The 25,639-nt window shown below is 37.0% G+C and overlaps 1 protein-coding gene across 1 annotated transcript; it reads right to left on the reverse strand.

Annotated features, from left to right (window-relative positions):
- Positions 1-237: 237 nt before the first annotated feature.
- Positions 238-23,730, reverse strand: LOC116265135 (uncharacterized). Its single transcript, XM_031645650.2, has 18 exons — positions 23,300-23,730; positions 22,084-22,142; positions 21,872-22,003; positions 21,642-21,782; positions 20,185-20,241; positions 15,390-15,484; positions 14,382-14,514; positions 13,494-13,676; positions 10,322-10,512; positions 10,127-10,193; positions 9,050-9,183; positions 5,892-5,958; positions 5,339-5,401; positions 5,017-5,255; positions 4,808-4,937; positions 3,419-3,511; positions 1,072-1,269; positions 238-732 (listed from the first exon to the last, which is right to left on the reverse strand). The coding sequence occupies exons 1-18, from the start codon at positions 23,613-23,615 to the stop codon at positions 433-435; spliced, it is 2,598 nt and encodes an 865-aa protein (XP_031501510.1). The 5' UTR covers positions 23,616-23,730; the 3' UTR covers positions 238-432.
- Positions 23,731-25,639: the final 1,909 nt, after the last annotated feature.

A 25,639-nucleotide genomic window follows, 5' to 3' on the forward strand; every position in this document is an offset into this window, starting at 1 on the left:
GAGAGATCTTCATTCTAGAAGTTTCAAGATCATAACCTCTTCAAAAGTACACCTATTACTCCCTGTGAGCATCCAAAATAAAAAGGACCAGACATTTACGTTCCGCTTTTCAGGTGGTGGAACATTGAAAAAGTAATAGAATGAGGATCGTAGAGTAGTTGCCGCAGCCGTAATACATTACTAACAAAGATTCGTTGCCCTTGGTGGAGACCACCTTTATTTCCAGATATTCAAGGATAGAATAAGAAAAGAGAAAAGGGGAATTTATTACTACAGGAACCCTGAACAAAACATCTATTTACAAGTAGTTCTGCAACGTGCGTTAATATGAACACTGTACATTGCCGGATGCTTCATGACTTGAAACATGCTCGCATTCAGGAGATAGGCATCCAGAATTTTTTTCACTGATCATACAAAATCGACCAAAAACTATGTTCTAACTTCTACTATGTCACCATCTCTCAATTCAGTGTCAGGTAGCACAAGTTGGCCATTGATAAATACCATCTTCCCCTCAACTCCTGCCCTTGCAGCAACATCGGCAGCAGTGCTTCCTGATCTCATTCTCATAATCTCACCATTAGGCCAGCATATGATCGCCACTTCGTCAAGCATCACCGTGTTTGACCTCAATCCACCATATGAATATGCACGCTGCTTTGTCTGTCCAAACACACCCTCGTGGTGCATCTGCTCCTCCCACTTGAGCATCGTCCTCAGAAGATGCACCTTAAGTTAAGAAAGACCAACGAGGGCCAATCAGAAATGGAAGTTGATAACTAATTTGTCCATACAAATCCCATAAGCATGCCTGCAATATACCTATCCCACTAGTTTCGTTCTACAGTTCAGCACTAAAAGCAATATGACTTCACTCTTAAAAAAAGCCAATTCGACCTCATATAGAAAAGCCAGTTGGAGCAACATAAACAAAAGCAGCATATATATTACTCAAGAGAACATATAATATGGATCGGCCAAATAGACTCTGAGTTAAAAACCCTCTAGAGGTTATTCTCACAGCTTGGCATCAAAAAGATTAAAATAAGAAGGAACGTCCAAATATACCTTACTATTTATTCCCGCTTCAAGTGGACCTGCAATCGTAAAACTTGGCTTCTCAATACGATAAGCATCAGAAGTCTCCAGGGTCACTGGCTTTCCTTCATTAATGGAACATATTGCCCTCCAGTATTCTGCTTCTTCTTCAGCAGTGAGATCTATGACTTGGATGAAAGTTGATAATGAGCGCTGAAATTGGTCTAGCTGCATCAGATTTGAAAAAAATGAAAATAAAACAGACATTACCATTCCAATGGATTACAGTGTCTACTCATTCATGTCACTTCATACTCTGCTAGTATCTAATCAAAAACCTTTTTGTTAAGTAATATCAGTTACATAAATGAAGTCAGCGCTTTTAAATTAATCACTGATAGGACTCCTCTCCAAATTTTTACACTCTTGAAGAAATACACCTCAACCTTGAAATTAGTTGGAAAGTACAAAGTTTAGTTGATGAACATATGCACTAACTTAGTTGCCAAGGCAAGCCAAAAAAATGACTTCAATAACACATCAAAAAAGCATCCACGTGTCAGTTTAAGCTTCCCCATGACAGAGGTTTATTTTTCAAATAGAATGATTCGAACTCAACATGCAATGGAACCCATTTGCTGGTGATATCTGCCATCAAGAGAGAGCCAGATATGTGCCTATCTGCTGTATATCAAGATCTGATGACTAATAAGAGGTTAGACCCAACCCAATACAATCAGGATAGTGCCACTGCAGCTCCAAACTAAGGATCCTTTTCAATGCGAGTATAAATCAGCTCACCGACCCTCTAACCCCATCCCATCTCAAGACATGAAATATTTCACTTCATTCTCTCAGCCAGAAATTGATGAAAAACATACACACCTTCACCCCGTACTCAAAATAAAAACACAAAACGTTCACACAGGGAGATCATATTATCTACTAATGAATCCAGACCCAGCCTCCTCTAGTTGCCGATATATGAAATACCGCAGAGATGCCATAGCTTTCTATAAAGAATGGAACTAAGATGAGGCAGAAATTCTGCTTTCAGAGTGAAACAGAAAAAAGGCAAACAAATTTAGGCAGGTCTGTCCATCATTTTACAAGGAAAGGACAATTTTTTTAAGAAGATATTGCAGAGTGATGGTTATGAAGAGCCCAAGTAACTTAACCTGAATTAAATGAACATGGTCCCAAGATTTTTCACCTACAAGATCCAGCCACCTAACCAATCAGAAAAGCAATGGCTATAGGTGGATGAGATAAATGACATGCATGAAAATTTTGATACAAGCTCTGACACCTAAAGATGCGTATGCAGAAAATTTTATATGGTATGGAAAGAGAATTTCGAAATACCGTAGTCTCCTATCAAGGTAAATCGTTGTTCCTATTAGTTACCTTTAATCCATACCTCTCAATAGAAATATTTCCATGATTATGCATGTATTTTCTGCTCAAAGCAGATAACTAAAATGGACAAAGTGAAGCAGGTTGGCTTTTTCTCCCCAAAAACATCAAGGGAACATTACTACCTTGACCCGCTTTCAAGTGGTAATGCTCCTAGGGTGCATTTCCTTGAGGCCATGATATACACCCTTACGAAATAGTATTGAGTGAGACAACCGTGCAAGTTGAATCATGAATATGCACATAACAATCACAGCTTGCCCAACCATGTCAAATGCCTTAAATTGTGCCAGTGCTAATTAGAAGATCAGCTTCATGCAAAAATATTGCCATGTTGGTGGCCTTAGCACCAAGGAAATGCCATAAGAGACATTTGATCAACCAAAACAAGGACCAAGACATGGATGTTCAGTCATCTGCCCACAGTAAATGAACCTGAGTTTTCAACGTTTCGTTACACGCACACGATGAAACAAGTGATGGAATCAGAATGAAGTATGAACCATCCCCATTTGATAATACCTTTTAATAATTCCAAATATCAATCCAGTGACCAACGAGTCAGAACACCACTAAATAAAGTGGTTGAATGGATATCTAAATGCCTTAAGTACATGATTGCATGAAGTGATTGAACCTTATTCATCAACAATCAAGAGCTAAAAGTCAGACATCTTTTAAACAACCAAGGTAACACAAGCTGAAAACTACATGACACAGTCTTACCCAATACAGAAATCAGTGTTGTACCTTAATATTGGTGGCTTCCTAAAATTGCCAGTAAATCAAAGGGAGAGTGTTTATCATAATCCAGTGACATTCAATTGCCAGTTTTAGATAATTATTTTCTTACATCTCACTTAGATGTTTCTCCCAGATCTTGTTTAACAGAAGCAAATCAATTATAAAGAACCGTCATGACAACCAAGTTACAGCTATGATATATGGACGTGGTTCAGACCTTGTGATATATCCCATCACGACAAAGTTTATATCGTTCTAAGCAAGTGCACCAATCTCCATGTCCAGGGGCGAACCACCACTCATCAGACGCCTGAAAAAAGTTAGCAACCCAAAGTTGAAAATGAGGTATGAAATGGGGAGAAAGAGAGCAAACTTACCAAATTAAAGGTGCAATACCGTAGAAAAGAAAACATATCCTACTTCACCTACCTCCATACAACAGATTTTGCAAATTAAGGAGCCATTACAAATTCTTTTGCATATATCATGAACCTTTCTCTTCTAAAGTTTAATACAATGATCGAGTCTAAAACTAATTCACCGAGTTTACTGTAAGGATTTACTGTAAGGACTTAATGAAATTGAACACCACATCCCTTTTGAGTTCAAAAGACCCTATGTGAAACTGAAGCAAATGTTCCTCCAAAGCGACCATTTATCCTTAAGATTTCTTGACTGCAACGTGGTTATTTGTTGCCATAACCTTACAAGAATGAGCAATGGTTTACATGATGTTGACGGTGAAGAAAATGTTCTAGATTCCAATATTATGAAGTCCTATTCCAACATCATCACAAACACAATATGTTATCTAAAACTGTTATTTAAGCAAGTAAAGAAAGCAAGCTTGCTGGACAAGATTCCAAGCATGATCAGGTAAGGTGATCATACTAAACAGTATAGTGCCGGAAGCTGGCAAATCTTGAGATCATCTTGTGGATGCCTAGATGATAAGTATCAAAGTGGGCAAATCTTGGGAACATTTGGTAAATGTCTAGGACGAGAAATGACCTTCAAGCCTTCAGAAAGGATATGAGAATAGATAATAACTCTTGTTTGTAGGTATGTCCATCCAACTCTGCATATTGAATGCTATTTTTAAAGAAAAAATAACCCTCTGATGAATGATGATTATAAGAGGTTGATCTAGGGTGGAGCATGCACTCAAATGTGGAACATGCTACAAGGAGACCTGAACCAAGGCACGATAGAGAAGGTTATATAACAAATTACAGAGGACTTCACAATTGACACGAACATAATGACAAATATCTAAATGTTTTGAGAAGGTCATGTACCAGGAAACTGTTCAAGTCAGTGACACGGTGGTAACTATAATAAGAGGATCTATACATGACCCGCATTGGAATGAATAAATTCGAGATAAAGTAGCATTACCATAGCAAACCATCTCTCTCACAGGCTCTTGTGAAGATATACTTGCTAGATTAACCACTCATTAGAAGCTGCTACAGATTAAGGACTGGAAAAAACATACTTGACATATAAAGAAAAGTAATTACATTTCCTTGCAGAATTAGATATTGGAATTACAAGTACAGAACCAAATTCAAGCAGAAAAATATATATATACATTGTCTCCAACCTTTTTGTAGAGATTGGCATAAGCTTCCCACCACTTCCTCTGTAACTTGGATCTTCTGTCAACCAGCACTTCAGAAGCACTCAGCCCAAAACCAACAGCCACGAGCAGTTCATTCCCATTGTTCTCCACACTGAAGATGACAAATGACATTTCTCTCTGTTAAGCCTAGGGAAAATGCAATAGAAGCAGGCAGAATTTAGCTGCCAAACCTGATAATCACAGCTGCAAGTAAATGGCTCCCATCTACCCTAAGGACTGGATGCCCAACCTTGACAGGATTCATCTTCTGATACCCCTCATTTTGAATGGCAGTCTCAGGATCTAGAGTTGCAATCTCAGATGAAGATGGACTTGCATCAGGACTGTACAGGAAGGGTGCCCCTTTGCTTTCTGCTTCTTTGTAAAGCCAATGAGCAGCAAGTCCAAATTCTGCATATTCATGCATGCGCTGAACATGGGAGTAAGAAAAATTAGACAGCATAATGAAGAGAAACCTACCAAAGAACATCTTTTCTACAAAATGATTGATACCTGTGTTCTTATTTGTACTTCCAATGGAGAACAATCTGGACCCTGTACAGCGGTATGGAGTGACTAGAACAAAAGCAAAGTGTTAGATGGTGGAAATAATTAAACCCTGCAATGCTCATAGAATTAAGGTGTATTTGCAATAAATAATTCGCCTCATGCATGGCTAATGGTGATATAGTGAATACAGAATAACTGTGTGTATACTTAAATATTTATCATGAACTTTCAGGAGATATATTTATTTCCATTTAGAACGCAAACATTCCTATTGATTAATACAATCTCTATTACAAATATCTTATACCAAGATATCAATTTTTGCTGTTTATGAATGTGTATGTCATCATTTGATTGATAAAACGACCTGTATCCTATGAAGTCCATACCAGTCCTCATGGCATAACAATTACTTATCACATTTGAATACATTGATCGATCCAACCAATTGGAAACAATTTTTACTTTCCCTTTCAGCAAGGCTATTCTAATCATAAATGAACAAAAAGATAAGCAACTACATATGCATGTAAGAAAGAAAGCATTAAATCATCACCTGATAACCACTTGGTTTTGGGTTCACAATATAATCATCAAATTCTCCATCTATTGGAGTCCACAGTCTGCATGATAAGTAAATAACAAATCCACTTCTTAACCAAATCTACTTCTTAGGATCCAAGCACAGGATGCATGCAACTGCAATTTCATGATATATCTATCTGAATATTTACAATATCAGTTATCTCAATAAATATTAAGTCATCTCAGCAAGCATATATTTCTTCATATGCATGGGGGCATATGTTCACAAATAACTTTCTCAAGGAGATAGTAACATACTATAAAGGAAGAACAACAAATAAGCCTTTCTTGATATTTAACCAACACTAAAAAACATGAAAAAAATAAATACGAAGGAAAAAACTCAGTTCTATTACAAAATACTCCTTGCCACTTGTTGGGTGGGATAAATAGAATTGTAGAAGTGAAGAACATGTTATCACAATTTGAGATAATATTGCCATGTTGACAAGCAGCAATAAGATGAGATTCTGAATATGCCAAAAAGAACAAATTTAGCTCAGTGATATCTGGAGAAGATACTAATGAAGCCTATGCAACTACTACCGTCAAATATTGGATTAGAATATATGCTTGCTTGTCCCACACACAAACATAAGCCGAGCAATTACATATTTCGTATGAGCTAGGAAACTTCAAGCATAATTCATCCTGCAGTGAAGGATTTTTAAGAATGAAAATATGATGTTCATGACTTATTCACCAAAAGTTTCTTATTATCTAGAAAATCTGTTACCAACAAATTTGCTTCAAATGAACTTGATGAAGAATAATTCTATCTTTAAACTGAACTATAGAAATAAATAGGGTCGCGCCTGACCAAAAAGGGAGTCAGTTAAAGTTGTCCGACTCCATTTTTGTCCAAAAATTATGGGTTTCAATTTTTCTTTTTATCAAGCAGCTTTCAACCGAACGAAGGCTGCTGTCCTGTAATGCTGGGTTTCAAACAATCAGGGGAGTGAATCCCACGTCCAACGACTCCTCCAGCAGGAGGAGTCGTATGAACATGGGCAGTATTTCTTCGTTTTCTATCCATCTTCCTCTGGTTTTTTATGCTCAATTTAGTATTCTGATTTTTTTTTCTGTTGACTTGCCTATTTCTCGCTGGAAGCTTGTGCTGATTTATTTGCCCGATTTCATTTTTTGTGGATTTGCCCAATTTCTGTGCTGTGTCCAGATTTTTATTTGTATTTTTTCTTGAATGTGAATGATGACTGAACATTTTATTTGGTCTACTGTTTGTTGTTATTACCATGTCCTTCTGATTATCTCTTATTTTTTATTACATATATATATATATGTGTGTGTGTGTTATATCATTGTCACAAAAAACGTGTATGGGTATTATATGGCGAAGAATTTCTCAGGTATAATACGGCAAAATTGTATATCTCGGGAATATAACGGGAAAATCTCGGCAAATTTTTAAAAATTTTAAAACATTTAATAAATCCTGAAAATTATAAAAAAACAAAAAATCATAAACAATATGAAAAATGCAAAAAACGAGTACAATATGCATTTTTTCACGTTTTTTTTTTCTGGCATTTTTTTAAAAAACACGTTTTTTGTGACATTGATATATATATATATATGGGTGGCCGTCTCCCTGCATGCAACCCATGTGACAGGCTTTAGGACATTAATTATTACAAGGATCCTCGTCGAAGGACTTTCCCCATTTGTCTCAAGCTGGTTAAACTCCTCAATATCAAGTTGAAAGTCCCTGGCGTTTAACACACTGTCTTGTAAAAGCGCATAAAGGCAAAGCTTTCAAAGAACCAGTCTCCTTGAAGCTCTTTCCCTTTCCTGTTTTCGTCAGATATTTGGTGCATGCAATTCTGGACCATGGTTAAATGAGTCTTAAGTTCTCTAATAATTTCATCTATTGTGTGAAGCTGAATGGCCACCACCGTTTAGAACAAACAGTTAGAATTGTATTATTGTAGCAACAGTGGCAGTTGTTCATAAACGGCATCAAAGGGCATCGTGCCAATGGCTGAATGGTAATAAGTTTGACAGGAATATTCAACCACAGGTAAATACCTTGGCCAATATGTGGTCTGCTCACCTGTGTACAATGAAGGTATGTTTCTAAGCATTAATGAACCAACTATACCACCTCACTGCATCTTCCAAACAGGGTGTCACATCTACACACAGTGGAGCCAGTATTCCTACAAAATAGAAAATAGTACTCTGCATGGAATATCCAAGGAAGGAGAACTTTGCTGGAAACTCAAGGCAGCTCCAACTTGATTTGTCAGTTTGTCAAAGTCGATGTCTGGCCATTAAGATCACCTTATCTCCTACCTGAACTAACTAATTGTAAAATTGTCTAGCGATGAATGGTCTGGTCAAAGAGGTTCACCAAGAAGTCTGTTAGGGCTCAAGTATCCTTGACATTGAACCCTTATTGCAATGATCAAGCTATCAATGACGGTGATCTGGAGTCTGGACCCTTCAAATAGCCGATGGTGAGTGTTCCAGCTGGCTGACGACAAATTGTTGTTCCAGCTTATTCTCCAAAGATCAAAATCAATCCTCCATCATTCTCATCCGCTCATGCAAAGACTCTCTTTCCCAATTTTCCATGGCAGCCACAGTTTCCTCATTCCATTCATTTCTTCGTTGATCCCTTTTGTGCCATCATTGTTCGAGGCCATAACTTGTGTTGACACCAAATGTTACCAACAGATTTTCTTAAAGTGATCTTGTCTTTTAAAAGTGAATTAAAGAATGGTTCAAACAATGAGAAATAAAGAGAAAGACAAGAATTTTGGAATTCTTAGTTTTTAGCTTCCACTATGAACTAAAGGTATTTATCATCTCCATAGGCCCCAATCCACTTAGTTTCTGAGATCGTTCCAGTTCCTTACATTATCTTTTTGTATTCCATTTATGGTCCGACTGGATCCACATGATGAATCCCAGCTTGTGTGTCCTCTTATTCAGTTGGGGTTGCAACATGTATATCCAAATTCTTTTTAAAGAAAAGCTCATTTCCATTAATCCTGTTACTTTTTTTTTTCCATATGAATCTGAAAGTATTCTTCAGTGGAGAAGCAAACACACACACACAAAGCGGCTTAAGAAAGAAAACAAGAAGTCATAAAATTCAATTATCACCTATGCACCATGTTGAGAAGACTGTAGCAGCATTTTACAGCAGCACCATGAAGGGACCCATTTTTATCACCAACCACCACTCTCAGCGCACGTGCATCATAAACTTGCCTGATGCTCACACCCTTCCGTTTCATCTACTAGAAGAAAGCAAAATGATGAGATGGAGTTGGCACAATAAAGGCACTGTTGTAATTCATTAACAATTAGCTAGGCTAAGAAATAAGGACAATGTGTGATTTATGGTACATTAATATCCTTATCAGTTGCAAATATATTTTCATCTCAATTTTAGCTAGGAGCTAATAAGCATCATATTGCACAGAGCCTTTCAACAGCAAACTTCTATAAAATTCACTGTTAAGTGTGTCTTTCAATAGCAAACTTCTCTAAAATTCGCTGTTACATGTTCTTCATCATCAGAAACATATTTTCCCTTCATGATTTAGGGTATGCAAGATTTCATGAACAGTTCTAGAAATTGCCCCTAATTTTGGAAGACTTAAAGATGAATGCCCCGTAGTTTTTGAAGTATGTACAGATATCTACTTAGCTGTTGACTTCCCCGAAAAGCCACCTGAGTTTAAGTAAATATCTCGCAACGGGCTATCAGCCTATCACCATTAAGTCTTACACATAAATCATAAGTAATCTGCCTAAAAGATGCTTTGTAATTTTGTACCTCTAAATGGTTCCTTTTATTATTTTCCCCTTTAGTAGGTGAGTATTAAACATAGCTTTCAGTGTTCCATTTCTCATACACTTGAGCAAATATTAATCCCCTTTTCCCTTCACTGTATAGTTAATTTCATTTAACTAGTCCCCAATACTTCTTAAATTAATTCCTTTTCTCATGCTCTTGAGCGAGATTAATCCCTTTTTTCCCTTTACTGTACAGCTAATTTCATTTAAATAGTCTCCAATATTTCTTAAATTTATTCTTTACCTTACATGCCTACCATACAAACTGGCTGTTTTCTAGTTTCTAGCTTGTGAGCACAAATTATTACCTGGAGAACCATTGGTAACTTTGAAATGGTTTGCAACTGAACTTAGACATTTATAGTGGACAATTCAAACCTTGCAGTAAATGCTGTACAAGCTTTTCAAGCGACTTGATAGGGTTACTTCCATGCCTGGAATATATCTGCAGAAGATAAAAGTTCCATCAGACAACAGATAAAACATAAGCACGAACTTTCCAAGCATATTTCCCAATTATTATAAGATTAGTAATAAAGTACAGCTATGCCAAATGGATGGATAATAACATACGGAATTGATATAAACAACTCTTTCTCAAGAGCCTCTTCACAAATTAAAAGAGATGCAAGAGCAATCCCAGCATCAGAAACCACTTTTGGCGTTTCAGAAACTCCAGAAGTTCTGTTGACAGTAGTAGCAAATTGACTCCTTTTTCTTCGATCAAGCAACAAGTCAAATGGCAACACAGCTTGTAACAGATCCTGCAGAAATAAATGAAGTCAGATTGCTAATCAATAATAACAAAATAACTGTAATAAATGTTTTTTATTATTATTTAGCCTGATCAATTCCCAACAGGAACTCTCGAACAGGTTACAAGGACTTATACCAAAACAGATCAGATTTGAAAACATGAATGCTTTGGATTATTGCCTGAATACCATGGAGGCACAAAGTCAAGACACTGGCTTCAGCACCAAAACCAAGAATAGTGGAGTTGAAACTTGTAACAGAAATAAGGACCTTAAAGTCATCCTTAGATACAATTCTGTCAGTAAAATTAGAAACTAGGATTGTATTCTTCCTTGATTTATAACTTTAACAAATTCAAGTTCATGTAAATACTTGGGCAATTACCAAGAGAAACATCGTGTCATCAACTGCTTAACTAGTCTTGTTCAGAGTCGAGAAAAATAATTTTTGAACAGTAGTTACAAAATTATTTAGTCTTCTCTTGGACAATTTAGAATACATCTAGTGGCATGTCTTCTCATGCAGCTGTTCGCAAAATTGTTTCATCCCTTTGGCTTTTACACTTGAGGTCCTGAGTGCTACAGAAGAAGAAAATTTTGGACTGGTCAAGGTAGTCTGAGTCCAAAACCGGATTAGCAGAAGTAAGCCCAAAATGGATGACACTTCCACATAAGGGTGAACAACGAGCCGAGCAACCTGAGCTCGGCTCGTTAAAGCTCGACTCGAAATTGAGTTCGAGCCAACTATTTTAATAACCTAGCCAAACTCGAGCTCATTTTTTGACTCGTTTTTTAGTCGAGCCGAGTTTGAATTCACTGAACTCGAACGTTGTAAGCTCGACTCGGCTCGAGCAAAAGTAAAAGTTATTCTGCTTTTTCCATTTCACGTTTCATGCCATCCCGTCCGTTCTCTCTCCTCTTCTTCTTCTTCTTTTTCTTCTTCTTCTTCAATGCTTCATCCAAGTGAAAAGTGTGTTCAATGCTTCATACAAATGCCCGTCACCACTGTTGCCCTTCTCATTTGTTGCTGCAAAGCTTGTCAAGGTATGCCTTTCTCTCCCTCTCTCAAACTCTAAGTCGAGGGCCGCTCTCATTCACTGGAGCAAGGGTTTCTTTCTTCAAAACCCTTGCTCCAACGAGCGAGGGTTTCAAAACACCCTTGTTCGCAGTGAGTGAGGGATCAAACCCCCGCTCAGCAAAACAAAGGGTTTCAAATCAATCTGAAACCCTCACTCAGCAAGCGGTTTCAGATCAATCAAAAACCCTCGCTCAGCAAGGGGTGGTGCTGGAGCAAGGGCTTTCAGGTTCATCAAACCCTCGTTCCAGCAAAGGATCTAAAACCTTCATTCAGCGCTAAACATGAGCTAGGGTTCTTTGAAAACCCAAAACTTAAAATCCAATATCTCTTCTGATGCCTCTTTTTCTGCAAATCCTCTGCTGTCATCTCTTCCATAGTGCAGCAGCATGCTCGCTGCCATCTTTTGCCATAGTCGTACTGCAACACACCCATAAACGACAAGCTTATAAACGAGTTAAATCGAGCACTGACACACTTGATCGAGCCGAGCTTGAATTAACATTATATAACTTGATTCGAGATCAAGCCGAGCTCAAGTTGTGCAATATAGAACGCGAGCCAAGTTCGAGCCGACCAAGCTCAGGCTCGACTCGGCTCGTGTTCACCCCTACTTCCACATATAAAACTTCTGAATGTTTGATGCCAAATCATTTTAAGCCAGTAAAAGATGCATACTTTTCTGAAGATGCAAAGGGAAGCAAGTAAAAGCTTTTATAGAGTTATCTCTGAGTTGTAAAGGATAACAAGTAAAGTTAGATAGAGGGCATACGTCATAAAACAAGCTATAGAAAACTTCACCAATGAACTGTTCCCATCAAGTGCAATATAAGCTAGTAAATCATAAACAGATCTCCCACAAAGCAAAAACCTTTAAAAATGAGAATGGCTTTCATTTAGAGAAAAAAAAAATGTGATAGCATACTGGTAGGAGGAAAAGGAAGATTTGTTACTCATTTGACCTGGAACATGATTGAAATCATTCAATTAGTCAACCATCATAGTTTGACAAAATTCTTCATAAAGTGTGTGTGTGTCTATATATATATATATATATATAAGTTTGATACAACTCCCAATACATCATTCACTAGCAACTTACTGGAGACAATTTGAATAGAAGAGCTCACAGTACAAGTCAATCTTTTATCCAGATGAATTTCACAGTCCTAACTCCTAAGATACAATAACTAGTGAAAAAGGATGATCCAGGACAAATAAATCTGTATTCATAAATCTAAAATCTAAATCATACTTTTTATAGAGATTTGTAATCTTACATAGAAAGAAGCAAAATCCGTTTTCCCATTTTTCCTTCCAAAGTTTGAGTGGTCAATGGACAATGGTAAGAAAAGCAGTTAAAACCCACACCAAACCAGCTCAGAATCAATATATGCAAGGTTCTAAATTAACCGGCAGCTCGCAACTGTAACCAAACATGCACATCACAGTCCTTTGGCACAACTAAAGATGTTACGAGGTCGGCGTTGGAAAAAACAAAACAACAAAAACAAAACAACTAAAATCACAGTCCTAGGTTATCTTGTTCATAGGAATCCGATCATTCTACAAAAACATGCTCGGCTACATCAAATGGAAAACTATTTTGTCATGCAACAGTAAACCATGGAATAAAGCAACAGTTCTACAGATAAAAGGTAAAAATTGAATACCTATAATCTAAGAAATTGCAAAGACCGGGAAGCAGTCACTGCATGAGATGCTTAGATGAATGCAAAAAAGTTTAATTATTACCAGAACTGTATGCACAAGTTTTTTCTGTTGAAGTGCATTAACAAGAAGCACAGCAGACAGAATAGCCTCCCATATTAAGTGGCTGATTCAAATATTTAATAACTCTCACTTGTAGGCATATAAGAAAGAAAGCCCATGGAAATTGATAACAAGCTGTTACCTTCATAGGTATTTCATCATCATCAGTTGCAACAGGCCTTTCTGTATGATTTTGAAGAACAATGTTGTCATTCAAAGGAACAAGGACACCAGTTGCAGAAGTCATTCTTCTAGAACTTCTTGGCCTATCACTTTGACTCCACATGGCAGCCAGCTCAGCTCGCATTTGCCGGAAAGTATGTGGCTACATATAGTAACAGAACAACATATTTTAAAGCATTGTACTACACTTAAGGCAGGAAAAAAAATCTAGGCTGATCACCTTTTGTCCATAAATCCAAGAAAATGCAACTTCCTTTTTTCAGAAACCTAAACATAACGAAAAGGTCACCTGTTTCTCTTTTTGATTTTCGAAATTAGGAGTGATAAATAGCACCCCACTATATTCAAATTTTTGGGCATAGATATTTGCACTTTATTCAAATGCAGCCTACTATACAAAGTAGAATTTTGCAAGAAATAAGCTTTTCTAAGTCTGATTTCAAATTCAAGCAGCAATGGATCACCAACTTGAGATGAGCTGATCCCATGAAGTTATGCACTAAGCGAGAAGCCTTAGATCAGCAACATATTCTACCACCATTTTCAGGTACAGGGTTATACACTTATACTGGTAAATGGGCTGCAAGATTGAAAAGAAAAAACAAAGAAAGAAAGAAAGAGTAAGAGAAAAAGATCCATTGATTAGCACGCCGTTCCAGTAGGTCACTTCTGCAGTCAAAATTTAGAATCGCATGACTAAAGCTTCATTAACCAGTGTGATACAAAAACCACTTCAAAATTGAAATGTAAACATGCTGACCAACATGAAAGACACTTCATAATAGTCAGAAAACAGTCAGCACTTTTTCCTTTTTCCTACAAAAGATGAAGGGAACAATAGGTCAACCTGGAGAACAGCAAATGATAGATCTTCCAGCTCTGCTTTTACAGCCCAAACACCCAATCTAGAGGCAAGAGAACACCATATGGCCAATGTCTCCTCAGCAACAGCTCGAGCCTTGGAAAAAGGAAGTGCATAACTACAATAAAATACCATAAAGCATGACAACTGTCAACTTAGATGAATAATAGTTCTGCAAGTTATCAGCTGTGACATTACAAATTTCATAAAAATAATTATGTCACAGTCACACACATTCTTCAAGAAAATAACATGCATGCACAATAAATAAAGAAATAATCATGTACATAATCTCATGTACCATCATACAGCAACTCCATGATTAAAGGCAGTTCCTGTTAAGCAGCAACTTTGCATGGTTATAAATGATATATAGCGATAGCATTTAAACATATCCTTAAAAAGCTCTCACATAACCAACTTTTCTTGGCCAAAAAATGAGTCTCAGCATTGAAATGCATCAGAAAGGCATTTATTGAAACTTAAAAACAGCAGAAATGAAGAAAATAAGAAAAACTATAAACAAGCAATTGATTAATACTGAGGCATGCAGTTCATTATTCCCCTTGTGTTTATCATCCAAAATTGTTCAAATCATCACCGCATAAATACAATCATTCTACCCAAAAAAAGAAAAAAAATTATGTAAATGGATGATGCAGTGTATCTGCATAGCAATAACTATGGAATAAATGAATAAACCTGGAATCAAATTGGCCAATCCATATTGACAAGAAAATAGGATCACATTAGCTAATTGGCCTGCAGATGGGAATCTACAATCACATAATAAATTTTAACAAGATGACATCTAAGTCATTAATATTAACATGCCTTTTGAAACCAGAACTGATTCCCTTAGACTGAAGTTCCAGGTACCATATTGCAGAAATCAACAAGATGTATAAGTTCCATATTGGACAAATATCCATGCAGGTCTTCCCATTTAAATTTTAAACAAAACCAAGAAAAAGTATTGAGTAATTTCTTTACATTGTTCTCATGTTATGTAAACGATCTGCAAGTTTAATGAGGACCACACGAGGATCATCAACCATCCCTAAGAGCATAACTCGTAAATTGTTTGCCTGCAATAAATAAATATAAAGAAGACAAATAGTGAATATGAAAATGTTAAACAGCATTTACCCTTTCATCCATGATGCAATTATATTCAGGAATTATTCAATAAAATAGAGATTGAACAACAAAACAAGATTTGGGCACTTTCTCTTTGTATTATTTGTTAACAAGGTTTAGTGAACCCAAAACATCATTAAGAGGGGTCTGTTTCAAGTGCTACACTTCAAAATGTCAACAGAAATATTTTCTTTCTTCTGACTGAACCAAAGAGCTATTCCTCCTAGATTAGGAAACCTGTTGGATGAAGTCTATGCTGCTATTCCCAGATATTCTACTATAAAAGTATTCCCTCTTCTCCCAGAAATGTAGATGGGAAGATGCATTTGCACTATAATTTGATGGTGCCTCAGCTTCATGCCATGATATGCTTAGAAGGCTGGAAAACGGCTACATCTGGACTAACAATGCACTAACTATGCTCAAAGTTCAAACATCAGAAGACATGGTCCAACAATATCACATTTCAATCTCAAATCCAACTGACTAGCCAGGTCAATGGAGCTCCTGTTTCTTACTTTTGAAAAGAATAATATAATCATTTTGGAAGAAATTTTCCATGAAAATATGCTTTACACTCTTTACTAAAAAGATCGGATTTTGAAAACAAGGGTACCGTGATTAAGCTATCGAACATCCAGTGATACCAATACAGAAGTAAGCACCATGCAGATTTAAAAACCATCAAAAACCTACAGTATGGCATATCATCAAAAACATCTTACTAGATACTAGACAAAATTAGATTACAATAGGGTTTTCCCAAATTTTAAGCACCAGTAAATAAGAGCACTTAGAGAGAGAGGATTTTCTTGTCAAGTATGCGACAAAATGCATTTCACAAAGGACATCTTAACAAACTGAAGAAATTAAGCAACCCATCAGACTATCCTCTAAATTCACCACAACCACAAGTAAACTAGAACCATCAAGAGAGGTGACTTCTTTTTACTGCTGGCTTCCTTCCTTTCGGCCAGACAATGGACATTATGCCTTTCCTATGGGAAGGGTAATGGACAATTGAAAGATGACTTGGGATTTAGTCTTACTACTGAGAGCTCTGAGCATGTACCAGAAAAATGACATAGATGGACGAAAAAATTGTTAACAGATAGAAAAGAACTGCTCAAAGCCTCAAATGCTCTCAAATAAGAACAGATAGACATATTTAAACAACTTCCACACATTGAGGAGAAACGTGGGGAAAAAGTGCAACACCTTGGACTTATTTTGAACTATAACCATTCATAGATTAGGAATATTATGCTAAAGGCAACATAAATAACCATCAGAGAGAACCAAACGCAGAGTGAAAGGCAAATGTTTCTCTACCTCTTCAACCTTTTAATTTAAGAATCAGACATATGAAAGGAATTCTGTTAAAAGCTATGTGGTTGAAAACAGCACTAGGCAGGCTTAGGCGGCAGACCACAGAGAAGGCTAGGCAAGGCCCAGACAGCACCTGTTCAATTCCAGTGGACATGAAAAAAGAGAAAAAAAAAGTGAAAAAGAGGAAAAAGGGGCAAGGTGAGGTTCTAAAATTCGCACACCTTAACCAACAAATGAAAGAGAGAACAAAAAAAATATTTAACATTTCCAATTTTTCAGAGATAAAACCTTTAAATAACTAACATTTTTTTTATTGGGTCACCTAGATGCCCCAGTTTAGACCCAAAAGCTGGTGCCTGTATGCCTAGGCACAGTTTTGAGTCTTTTGACTACCTAAATCAAACGGTGTTGGTCAAAAACATGAAAGCAAAGATGTGAGTGAAGCCTACCCACCCTAAACATCATCTTTCTTCGCCTTTCCAAAAGACTTGGCTTAAAGGGATTTCAATCAAGACATAGAATAACATTCACCTTGAAGTACCTTCAGAATTTATACAAGATAGTTTGTCTCAAGTATCCAATAAATTATATAAACATTGTGGTCTATGGCTATCATCTCGTGCCGTAAGTTGCGAAGTCCCGCAACAAGCATAGCCCTCGTGTTTAGTTGCCACCATTGAATTTGGAACTCTTAATGAACTGTCAATGGCAAGCCAGAAGAAGGTGGAGATGACATCAAATGATTAGCCCTCTTATTGCGTAGGCAGTGGGCACAAAATGTGCTATAATGACCAAGACAATGAGTCACAATCCTGCAAAGGTAAACTAACTCACGAAACCCATCATTCTCAGTTCAGATTGCAGGCTGCAACTCATCTACATGAAGCCAGACATCTAAATGACAGAGGTTTAGGTGCAAGTGTAGCTTGGATGTGGCGAGAGAGCAAGTCAACCATGTCAAATGTGGTCAGCTGGACCTGAACAATCTTGTCCACAATGGGTATGCTGCTGACCTATGTCACATGGACTCTTCAAAAAAGGAGACGCACCCGTGTCGACACGATGCTAGTGCTGGTGCTGATGCGGGTGCAGCTCCACCACGCACCCTAACCGCATTCTTTTTTTATGCATGTTCAAAATATTTTCTATTCTTTTTTTTTCTCTATCCCTTTCTTTCTTTATGTACAATAATAAAAGTAAAAACAAAGGAGAGATTAAGCTAAGAAACAAGCTAAAATTATATATATTATGAACACACACATTTATATATAAAAAATAAGTATATTATATATATATACACCTTCACCGCATCCGCACCTACACTGATGTAACATAGCTGCTGACTCGGGTCAAGGATGCATCCAACTAGGTCAAAAGTGCAACTGGTCTTTTTGAACCAGAAATTAGTCCCAGTCAACATTGACCGAGTGATTTCATCCACTTTTCGTAACAAAAAAAATTAAGGAAGAAATTCTGGGGCAGGTCCAGTTCCCCTTCTCTCTCCCACTCTCTCTCTCTCTGTCTCTTTCTCTCTGTAAGAGACCTACATCCAGCCTACAGGATCACCAATCTCTTCCGTTCTTTATTCACTGTTCCATATCATGGTCAAGTGAACTCTCAAAGTCCTTCTATATTTTCACCTTAGGTGGATATGTTTACGACTATCATACAAAGTATATATGAAATATGCTAAAGCTACTATAAACTTCGTATGCTTATTTAAAGAGAGAAATCTGTCACAATATCTTTAAGCTCAAGTTAAATCTGCCATGGAACAGTATGCTCAAATGAGATTATGTAGGCTAACTACTTAATATGCTCGATACTCTTTCTATATATTCATGGTGCATGCACCCCTCACCTATGTAACATAAACCACAAGTACAGTAGTTAGACACGCCTGCAGTGTCAGGTAGACAAGGCAAAAGAAGTTTAGGACCAACAACAGAAGAAGAATAACTGCAACTGACATATGCACTGCATAACGTAATGTTTTTCTAAACCCTTTCAATTATTTGAGACCCTCATGCTCCGATATATAACAGTTGTAATGATTGGAATCATAAATTATTTGCTAAACAGCATTGCAGTAATGTACTATCAACTATCAAGTAATAGTTACAAGCTTAATTGTCAAGCGCCTGCTGGGCGCCAGGCAGTGCCTAGCGCCTAGGCAAAAAAGGTGACCTTTTTTTTTTTTTGGTTTTTTTCAGTTATGTTAACCATTACATAATAAAATTATGTACTTACCGAATGAACTGTAAGCTTCTATTCCAAGGAAAACTTGAAAAACTGTTCTGTTCTTGTTTACATGACAGATTAACAGTACATTTCCAGCTTGTTTACATACTGGAAAACTGTGTTGTTATGTTCTAGCTGATGAAATAGTTTGATACACAAAAGAAAACACGTCATTCTTGTTTGCATACTGGACACAATGTTTGCATTTCTTATAGACTATTCTAGTCACAGGCCTCATAGACTATTTCATTTGAATCATTTCAAACAAAAATCATATCAAATCAGTCCATATAATATACATTACAAGTTTACAACAGATTGTACATATAACATATAATATACATACATGATACAACACACAAAACACCCTCACAAATGAGAAAATAAATCTGTATTCAGGTTGCAAAAGTGAGGTCTGCACGTATTTCTCTGATTACTAGACATGCATTAAACAAGAGAAACAGGTGGTCTTTTTACCATAAACCTAGGTTTTAACATGGGTAAGAAGGCTGGCATAGGTTCCACAAAATATGTTTTAGAGCACATTAGAGATTTAGAAATTCATTGGTTTTATAGAATATGTGCTTAACGTATGGCTGAAACTTCCATTTGATGAGTTGATATAGGATGCGTAACTAACGTACAGCAAACTGTACTTAAAGAACAGAAATTGTATAATACAACTGCATATATGCCATATAATATAAGTGTATACGGTATAACAGCGTATAATAAAATTACAGGACTTAATTTGAAAAGAAGATGACTTTTCACTTTCCCATGGACTAGGCATGCTAGCGCCTAGTCCAGCCTAGGCTCCAGTCTAATATCTATTGCCTTAGTGATGGACTTAGGCGATGGGTGTGGACTCACGCCTACGCGTGGACTAGTCCATGCCTTAACAACTAAGGTCACAAGAAGTTACTATACCAGAAGGCTTTCAGTTTCTTGTCCACAACCTCAAAGGTAAAGAGAGAGAGAGAGGGAGGTCCTTATGCAAGGGGAAATCACTCTAAAGAGGTACAACAAACATATCATCATATATTCCTTAAATAGCAAAAAAATTCAGAAAAAGTACCTCTTTAGCACTAAGGAAATCACGTGTCACATTTGTCCTCCGATGCCTCCGCAAAAGCTGCACAAGGTAAACTTGAAAATAAAGAAGAGATGGTAAGAATCCTTAATATACTACTTCGCATAGAACACATCTATAGGAAGAGAGCAGTTGGAAACGTCTTCCACGAAAATGGCTCAACAAATGCGATGATGGTATTATCAGATTCCAACAGCTAGGCATATGCACACAAATGCTCATGAACTTGTGCATGTAGGTATGTCAACTTTTCAAAAGGATAGTAATATTAAATGCATGAATTTGTACCTTTCTAGTTTACCATCACAACATCCATCCAGTTACCTCTTGTCAATATGCTACATTTTTTAAGTTCTGGTGATATTCACGATAATAGCTATGCAACGTGATGTGCTAGTGTCTGCTAATTGTAACATCAAGAGACCACGAAATTAACTCTTGGTAACATATTGTAAGTTTCCCAAATTTAGTGATATGCACTTAGTTGTCAAGACGCCCAGGCGCTGCCTGGCGCCTTGGCGGGATTAGGAGCGCCTAGGCAAAAAAGATGACCTTTTCTTTTTTGGGGTTTTTTTAGTTATGTTAACCACTACATAATAAAATTATGTACTTACAGACTGAACTGTAAGCTTCTATTCCCAGTAAAACTTGAAAAATTGTCAGTACATATAATATACATTACAAGTTTGCAACAGATTGTAGATAGAACATATAATATGTATATAACACAGAAAACACCCTCACAAATAAGAAAATAAATCTGCATTCAGATTGAAAAAGTGAGGTCGGCAGGTATTTCTCTGATTACTAGACACGCATTAAACAAGAGAAACTGGTGGTCTTTTTACCATAAACCTAGATTCCAACATGGGTTAGAAGGCTGGCATAGGTTCCACAAAATATGTTTTAGAGCACACAAGATATATACAGAAATTCATTGGTTTTATAGAATATGTACTTAACGTATGGCTGAAACTTCCACTTGATGAGTTGATATAGAATATGTAATTAACGTACAGCAAACTGTACTTAAATAACAGAAATTAAATAATATAACTGCATATAATATATGTATATATGGTATAACAGTGTATAATAAAATTACATGACTTAATTTGAAGGGAAGGTGACTTTTCACCTTCCCATAGACTAGGCATCAGTCTAACACCTGTCGCCTAAGTGATGGACTTATGCGACGGGTGTGGACTCACGCCTAGGCATGGACTAGTCCATTCCTTAACAACTAAGGATATTCATGATAAATGCTATACAATATGTGGATGTACAAGTCTGCATACAAATATTTAACACAATAAATTAATTAGTTAATTAAAAAAAAATTTACTATTTCTCCTGTTCATACCATTTCCACGGACAACTGTACAATACGAGACGCATAAAATTGTTGTTTCAGTCAATGCATTGTGGGTACAGAACAGTACCTGATTAATGTAGCTTAGTCTTGAAACACTAGATACCAGCTTTGCAACATCCTCACCAAATTCATCCTGCACGTTCTGCAGGTTTTCTCCTGCATCATCTATTACATCATGAAGAATTCCCGCTACAACCGTATTTATTGCCTGGAAATTGATATGCCTGGAAGCAGATAAGAAAACGGGGACATATTTTGACAAAATAAAGTTGCAATCTTGAAATGAAAGCAGCATACCCTTTCACCTTCTGCAGGAACTAAGGCTGCTAAGATCTTTCCTGTATGTACACAGTGACTTAGATAAGGCTCTCCTGTTTTCCTTAATTGACCGCTATGAGCTCTTCTTGCAAAGGCAATAGCCTTCTGAACCTGCCGTCAGTCCAAACTATTAGCAACCAGCAACTGGAAGAATGTCCACATCGTTAACGATAAAAGAATGAAACCAAAACCTTCGCAGCAGCAAATATGGGGTACCCGGTGACATCAACTCCATCCAATACAAGTGACTCTGCAGTTCAGGATAAGAACTAAGAAATATTCTTTTACCAAAGTAAGAAAAATAAAATAAAATAAAATATTTAAGGGAAAAAGTGTAATATTAATACCATCGAATTATGAAAGAAAATAGTGATACCCAGAAAAATAACTGGAGTCGCTGTTCTCCAACATCCACACACTGCTTTCTAACTCACCCCTCAATCTCAAAGACCACCATCGTCTACTTTGAACAGTTCTCAAAGGCCTAGGCTAAGCAAAACGTATATTAGTACGAGAAACTGTGGGTCCCAAAGTTAAATTGATAAGAGCACAAGATGGCCTTCCTTCGCAACCCTCCAAGGAGCAGGCCACTAAATGGCCCTGCCTGCTGAAAGATAATCGCCAGACGAGCCTCAATTACCATGTCTTCTGAGGACATCACCATGGGAAAGCTCAGGAATTAGCGGGACGGGTTTAAGATTTCGTCGAAGGTCTACCTTATTGCCTTTCACAAATCCTTCCTTGGTACCCGATCTCCATCTTATCCGACTTCCTTCATGATGTTAACTTCGAAATCCAATACAGTGCTAAGAAACTGGAACCAGAATTATCTCAAAACTTGCAGTGCTCCACTCCAACAAATAAAATAAAATTTAAACGCAACCGTACAGACACATACAAAACAAGCTGAATCTATACATCTAGAAACTATGACCATGAAAAGGAATCCGATTTCAGCCATGGACTGTAAGCACTAAAATTGCCGTCAATTGATGACCGATCTCTATGGAACTGAAGGCATAATGCATTTGATGGCCGACTCAATTTCACTCTTCAGACTCGGGCTGCGGCCAATTGCTAAAAGTCCCTCGACATAATGGAAATGCCTTAAGATTCACTATCCCGACATTTCAGCTCAATTTGCACAAGTTGGTACGCAAAAAAATTCAATCTAAGAGTCAGTCCAAACAACCATCCTCACTCTTAATAACACAATCAAGCACGAACCAGAAATGCAATCAAAACACTACCCACGTTCATCAAATAAACAAAAACAACTGAAAAAAAAAGTTCTAGCGGGTGCAAGAAGCCTAAGCATTATCTGCATTTATCAAGGAACGCGGAGGGAGGGAACCTAATCGTACGATGGGGAAGCAGACAGGAAAATAAGACGCCGGAAACAAATACCCGGTTGATCCTCCTGCTTTGGCCACAAGAAATCCACCTTGGTCGAGAGGCACGCCCCAGAGGCGATCGCGACCGCTGTGACGGCCACCTGCGCGAGCGCGGACGCGACGCCCGAGTGAGTCGTCGACCCCGAGGCGGTCGCAATGACGGAGTTGAGGGAAGTAGCGGCGAGCCTGGGGTCGAGGACGCACCGGAAGACGCCGCTTCTGAGAGCCCGACTGAAAGTCCGGTGGTGGTGGAGTCTCCTCAGCCGTCTGGGAAGTCGATCGGAGCCGCGAAGGACGGACCGATGCCCCAACTGCATCCGCCCCAACATTGTCGCCCTCCTTCTCCCTCCCTCGCCCTAATTCCACAGTCACGGAAAGAGAGAATGAGAGGACGAAGACGCGAGGGAGAAGAAGTTCTGTGGTGGAGGAGTCCGAGCTAACCGATTGCAGATAGACGACGAAGTTCTTTGGGTTCCTTTTTATTTTTAACGGTGGGAGTTGGCGGTGAAAGGAGATATGAATTCACTCAAATACCCTCACTTTATGGGTAATTTACATCCACTTGTGACAAAAATGTCGTCACCGTAAGGGTGATTTAGGAAATTACTCTTCGTGGTAGTCATATCGGCCCAACACGTGCGCGGGAATGGGTTCGCGCGGTTTTACTTAATTCTCCAAAGCACCCTTAATTTGAGAATAATTTTACGGCTAGAAGAGGTTGGTGAAGGATGAAGAGGTATGGGTATTTTCGGAATGAAGCCAAACGCGAAATGAGAGAAATGGTGGATATGAAGGCAGGAGATTGAAAAAGGAAAAACATTACAATATTGTTTATATATAATTTTTTTTTCTCCATTTTTACCTTACCAATGTGATTTGTGAAATTGGTGTATCTCTAATATTTTTATTTTTTTTATTTTTACCTCATTATAAAATTGGTGTATCTATGTGAAAAAAAAAACCTCCAAAGCTTTTTCATTCTTGTTTTCACTATTTGTGACAAAGAATAATAATAGTCTACCTTTACCTTTCAACTTAAGTATCAAATAAGAATCAAACTAAAAACATGTTTTTCGCATGTCCCAGCGTGTGTCATAAAAATCAAACTAAAAACATGTCTTTCGCATGTCCCAGGGTGTTCCTTGAAGTTGCAAAACTGAAGTACCTAAAATTTGATTTTTGACTTAAAAAAGTGTATCAACCAATTTATTTGTCATCGACAAATTAATTATGAAAAATGCATCAAATTTACTTCATCATGTTTAATCACATAAGATATAAGTAAGTCTATCAATATTGTTTGTAGTCCATTATTTTATATATTTTAATTTTTTTATTTATTTATTTCTCACATTCTAGCAACATGATTGTATTATTTTGCAAACTTTTTTTCTCTTGTAATTGCGTGGGTGGCCTTTGGCATTTCTAGGACACTTCTGGTTAAGAATAAAATATATAAATATTTTTGTTGATAAAATTCACTCATGTTTGTTAATAACTAATTTCACGAAGAGGAAAACAAGGTTATCTTTTGTCTTAAAACAAATAAGGGGATCTGAAATGATATTATGGACAGTCGATATTAGTTTCTAAGAAAACTTTAAACCTTGCTGTGTTACTAAACATAAATGATGGGTATAGACTTATAATCTACAACAAATGTAGACATTAATAGCTAAAAAGTGAAGATCAAACTTACTTTGACAACCTTTTAGATAAAAATAGATACATATAATAAATCATGCCATGTCTTAAACCCTTATCTTAGTTATTGACTCTCAAGCACTTCGGTTTTGATGTTTTCTGAAAATTAATCGGTTAAATAAATTTGATCATGAGGTATTTAAAATTCATTGTCTTGCTTATTGCAATCCATAATCAATGATCTATAGTAGATGGTTATATTTATTAAACAAAATATAAACAAGGACCCATACGGAATATGTTTGGAAAGAGAAAGGAGAGAGTAATAATATATACATACATATATGCATATATATATAGAGAGAGAATTTGAAACAAGCTGGCTATTTTTATGGTTTTTTTTTGTGTCACTAAAAACCTTCATCAAAAGTGCATTATGTCGTTAAAAACTATGGCTAAGCAACTGGTTGTTGCCAATATGCCTTTCGCAACACAAAAGGAAAACTATTGACTACATAAGTAGCTATATTATATATATATATATATATATATATATATATATATATATATATATATATATATATATATATGCTGATGTACATTATATGTTGTTGGATTATTAAAATTTCAAATTTTGTTGCTAATAAAAGCCATTAAAACAGTGTTAGCCTCAGTTTATATTGCAGTGACAGCTTATGATGGCAATAGT

The sequence above is a fragment of the Nymphaea colorata genome, chromosome 12 (assembly GCF_008831285.2).
Source record: "Nymphaea colorata isolate Beijing-Zhang1983 chromosome 12, ASM883128v2, whole genome shotgun sequence".
Taxonomy (NCBI): Eukaryota; Viridiplantae; Streptophyta; class Magnoliopsida; order Nymphaeales; family Nymphaeaceae; genus Nymphaea; species Nymphaea colorata.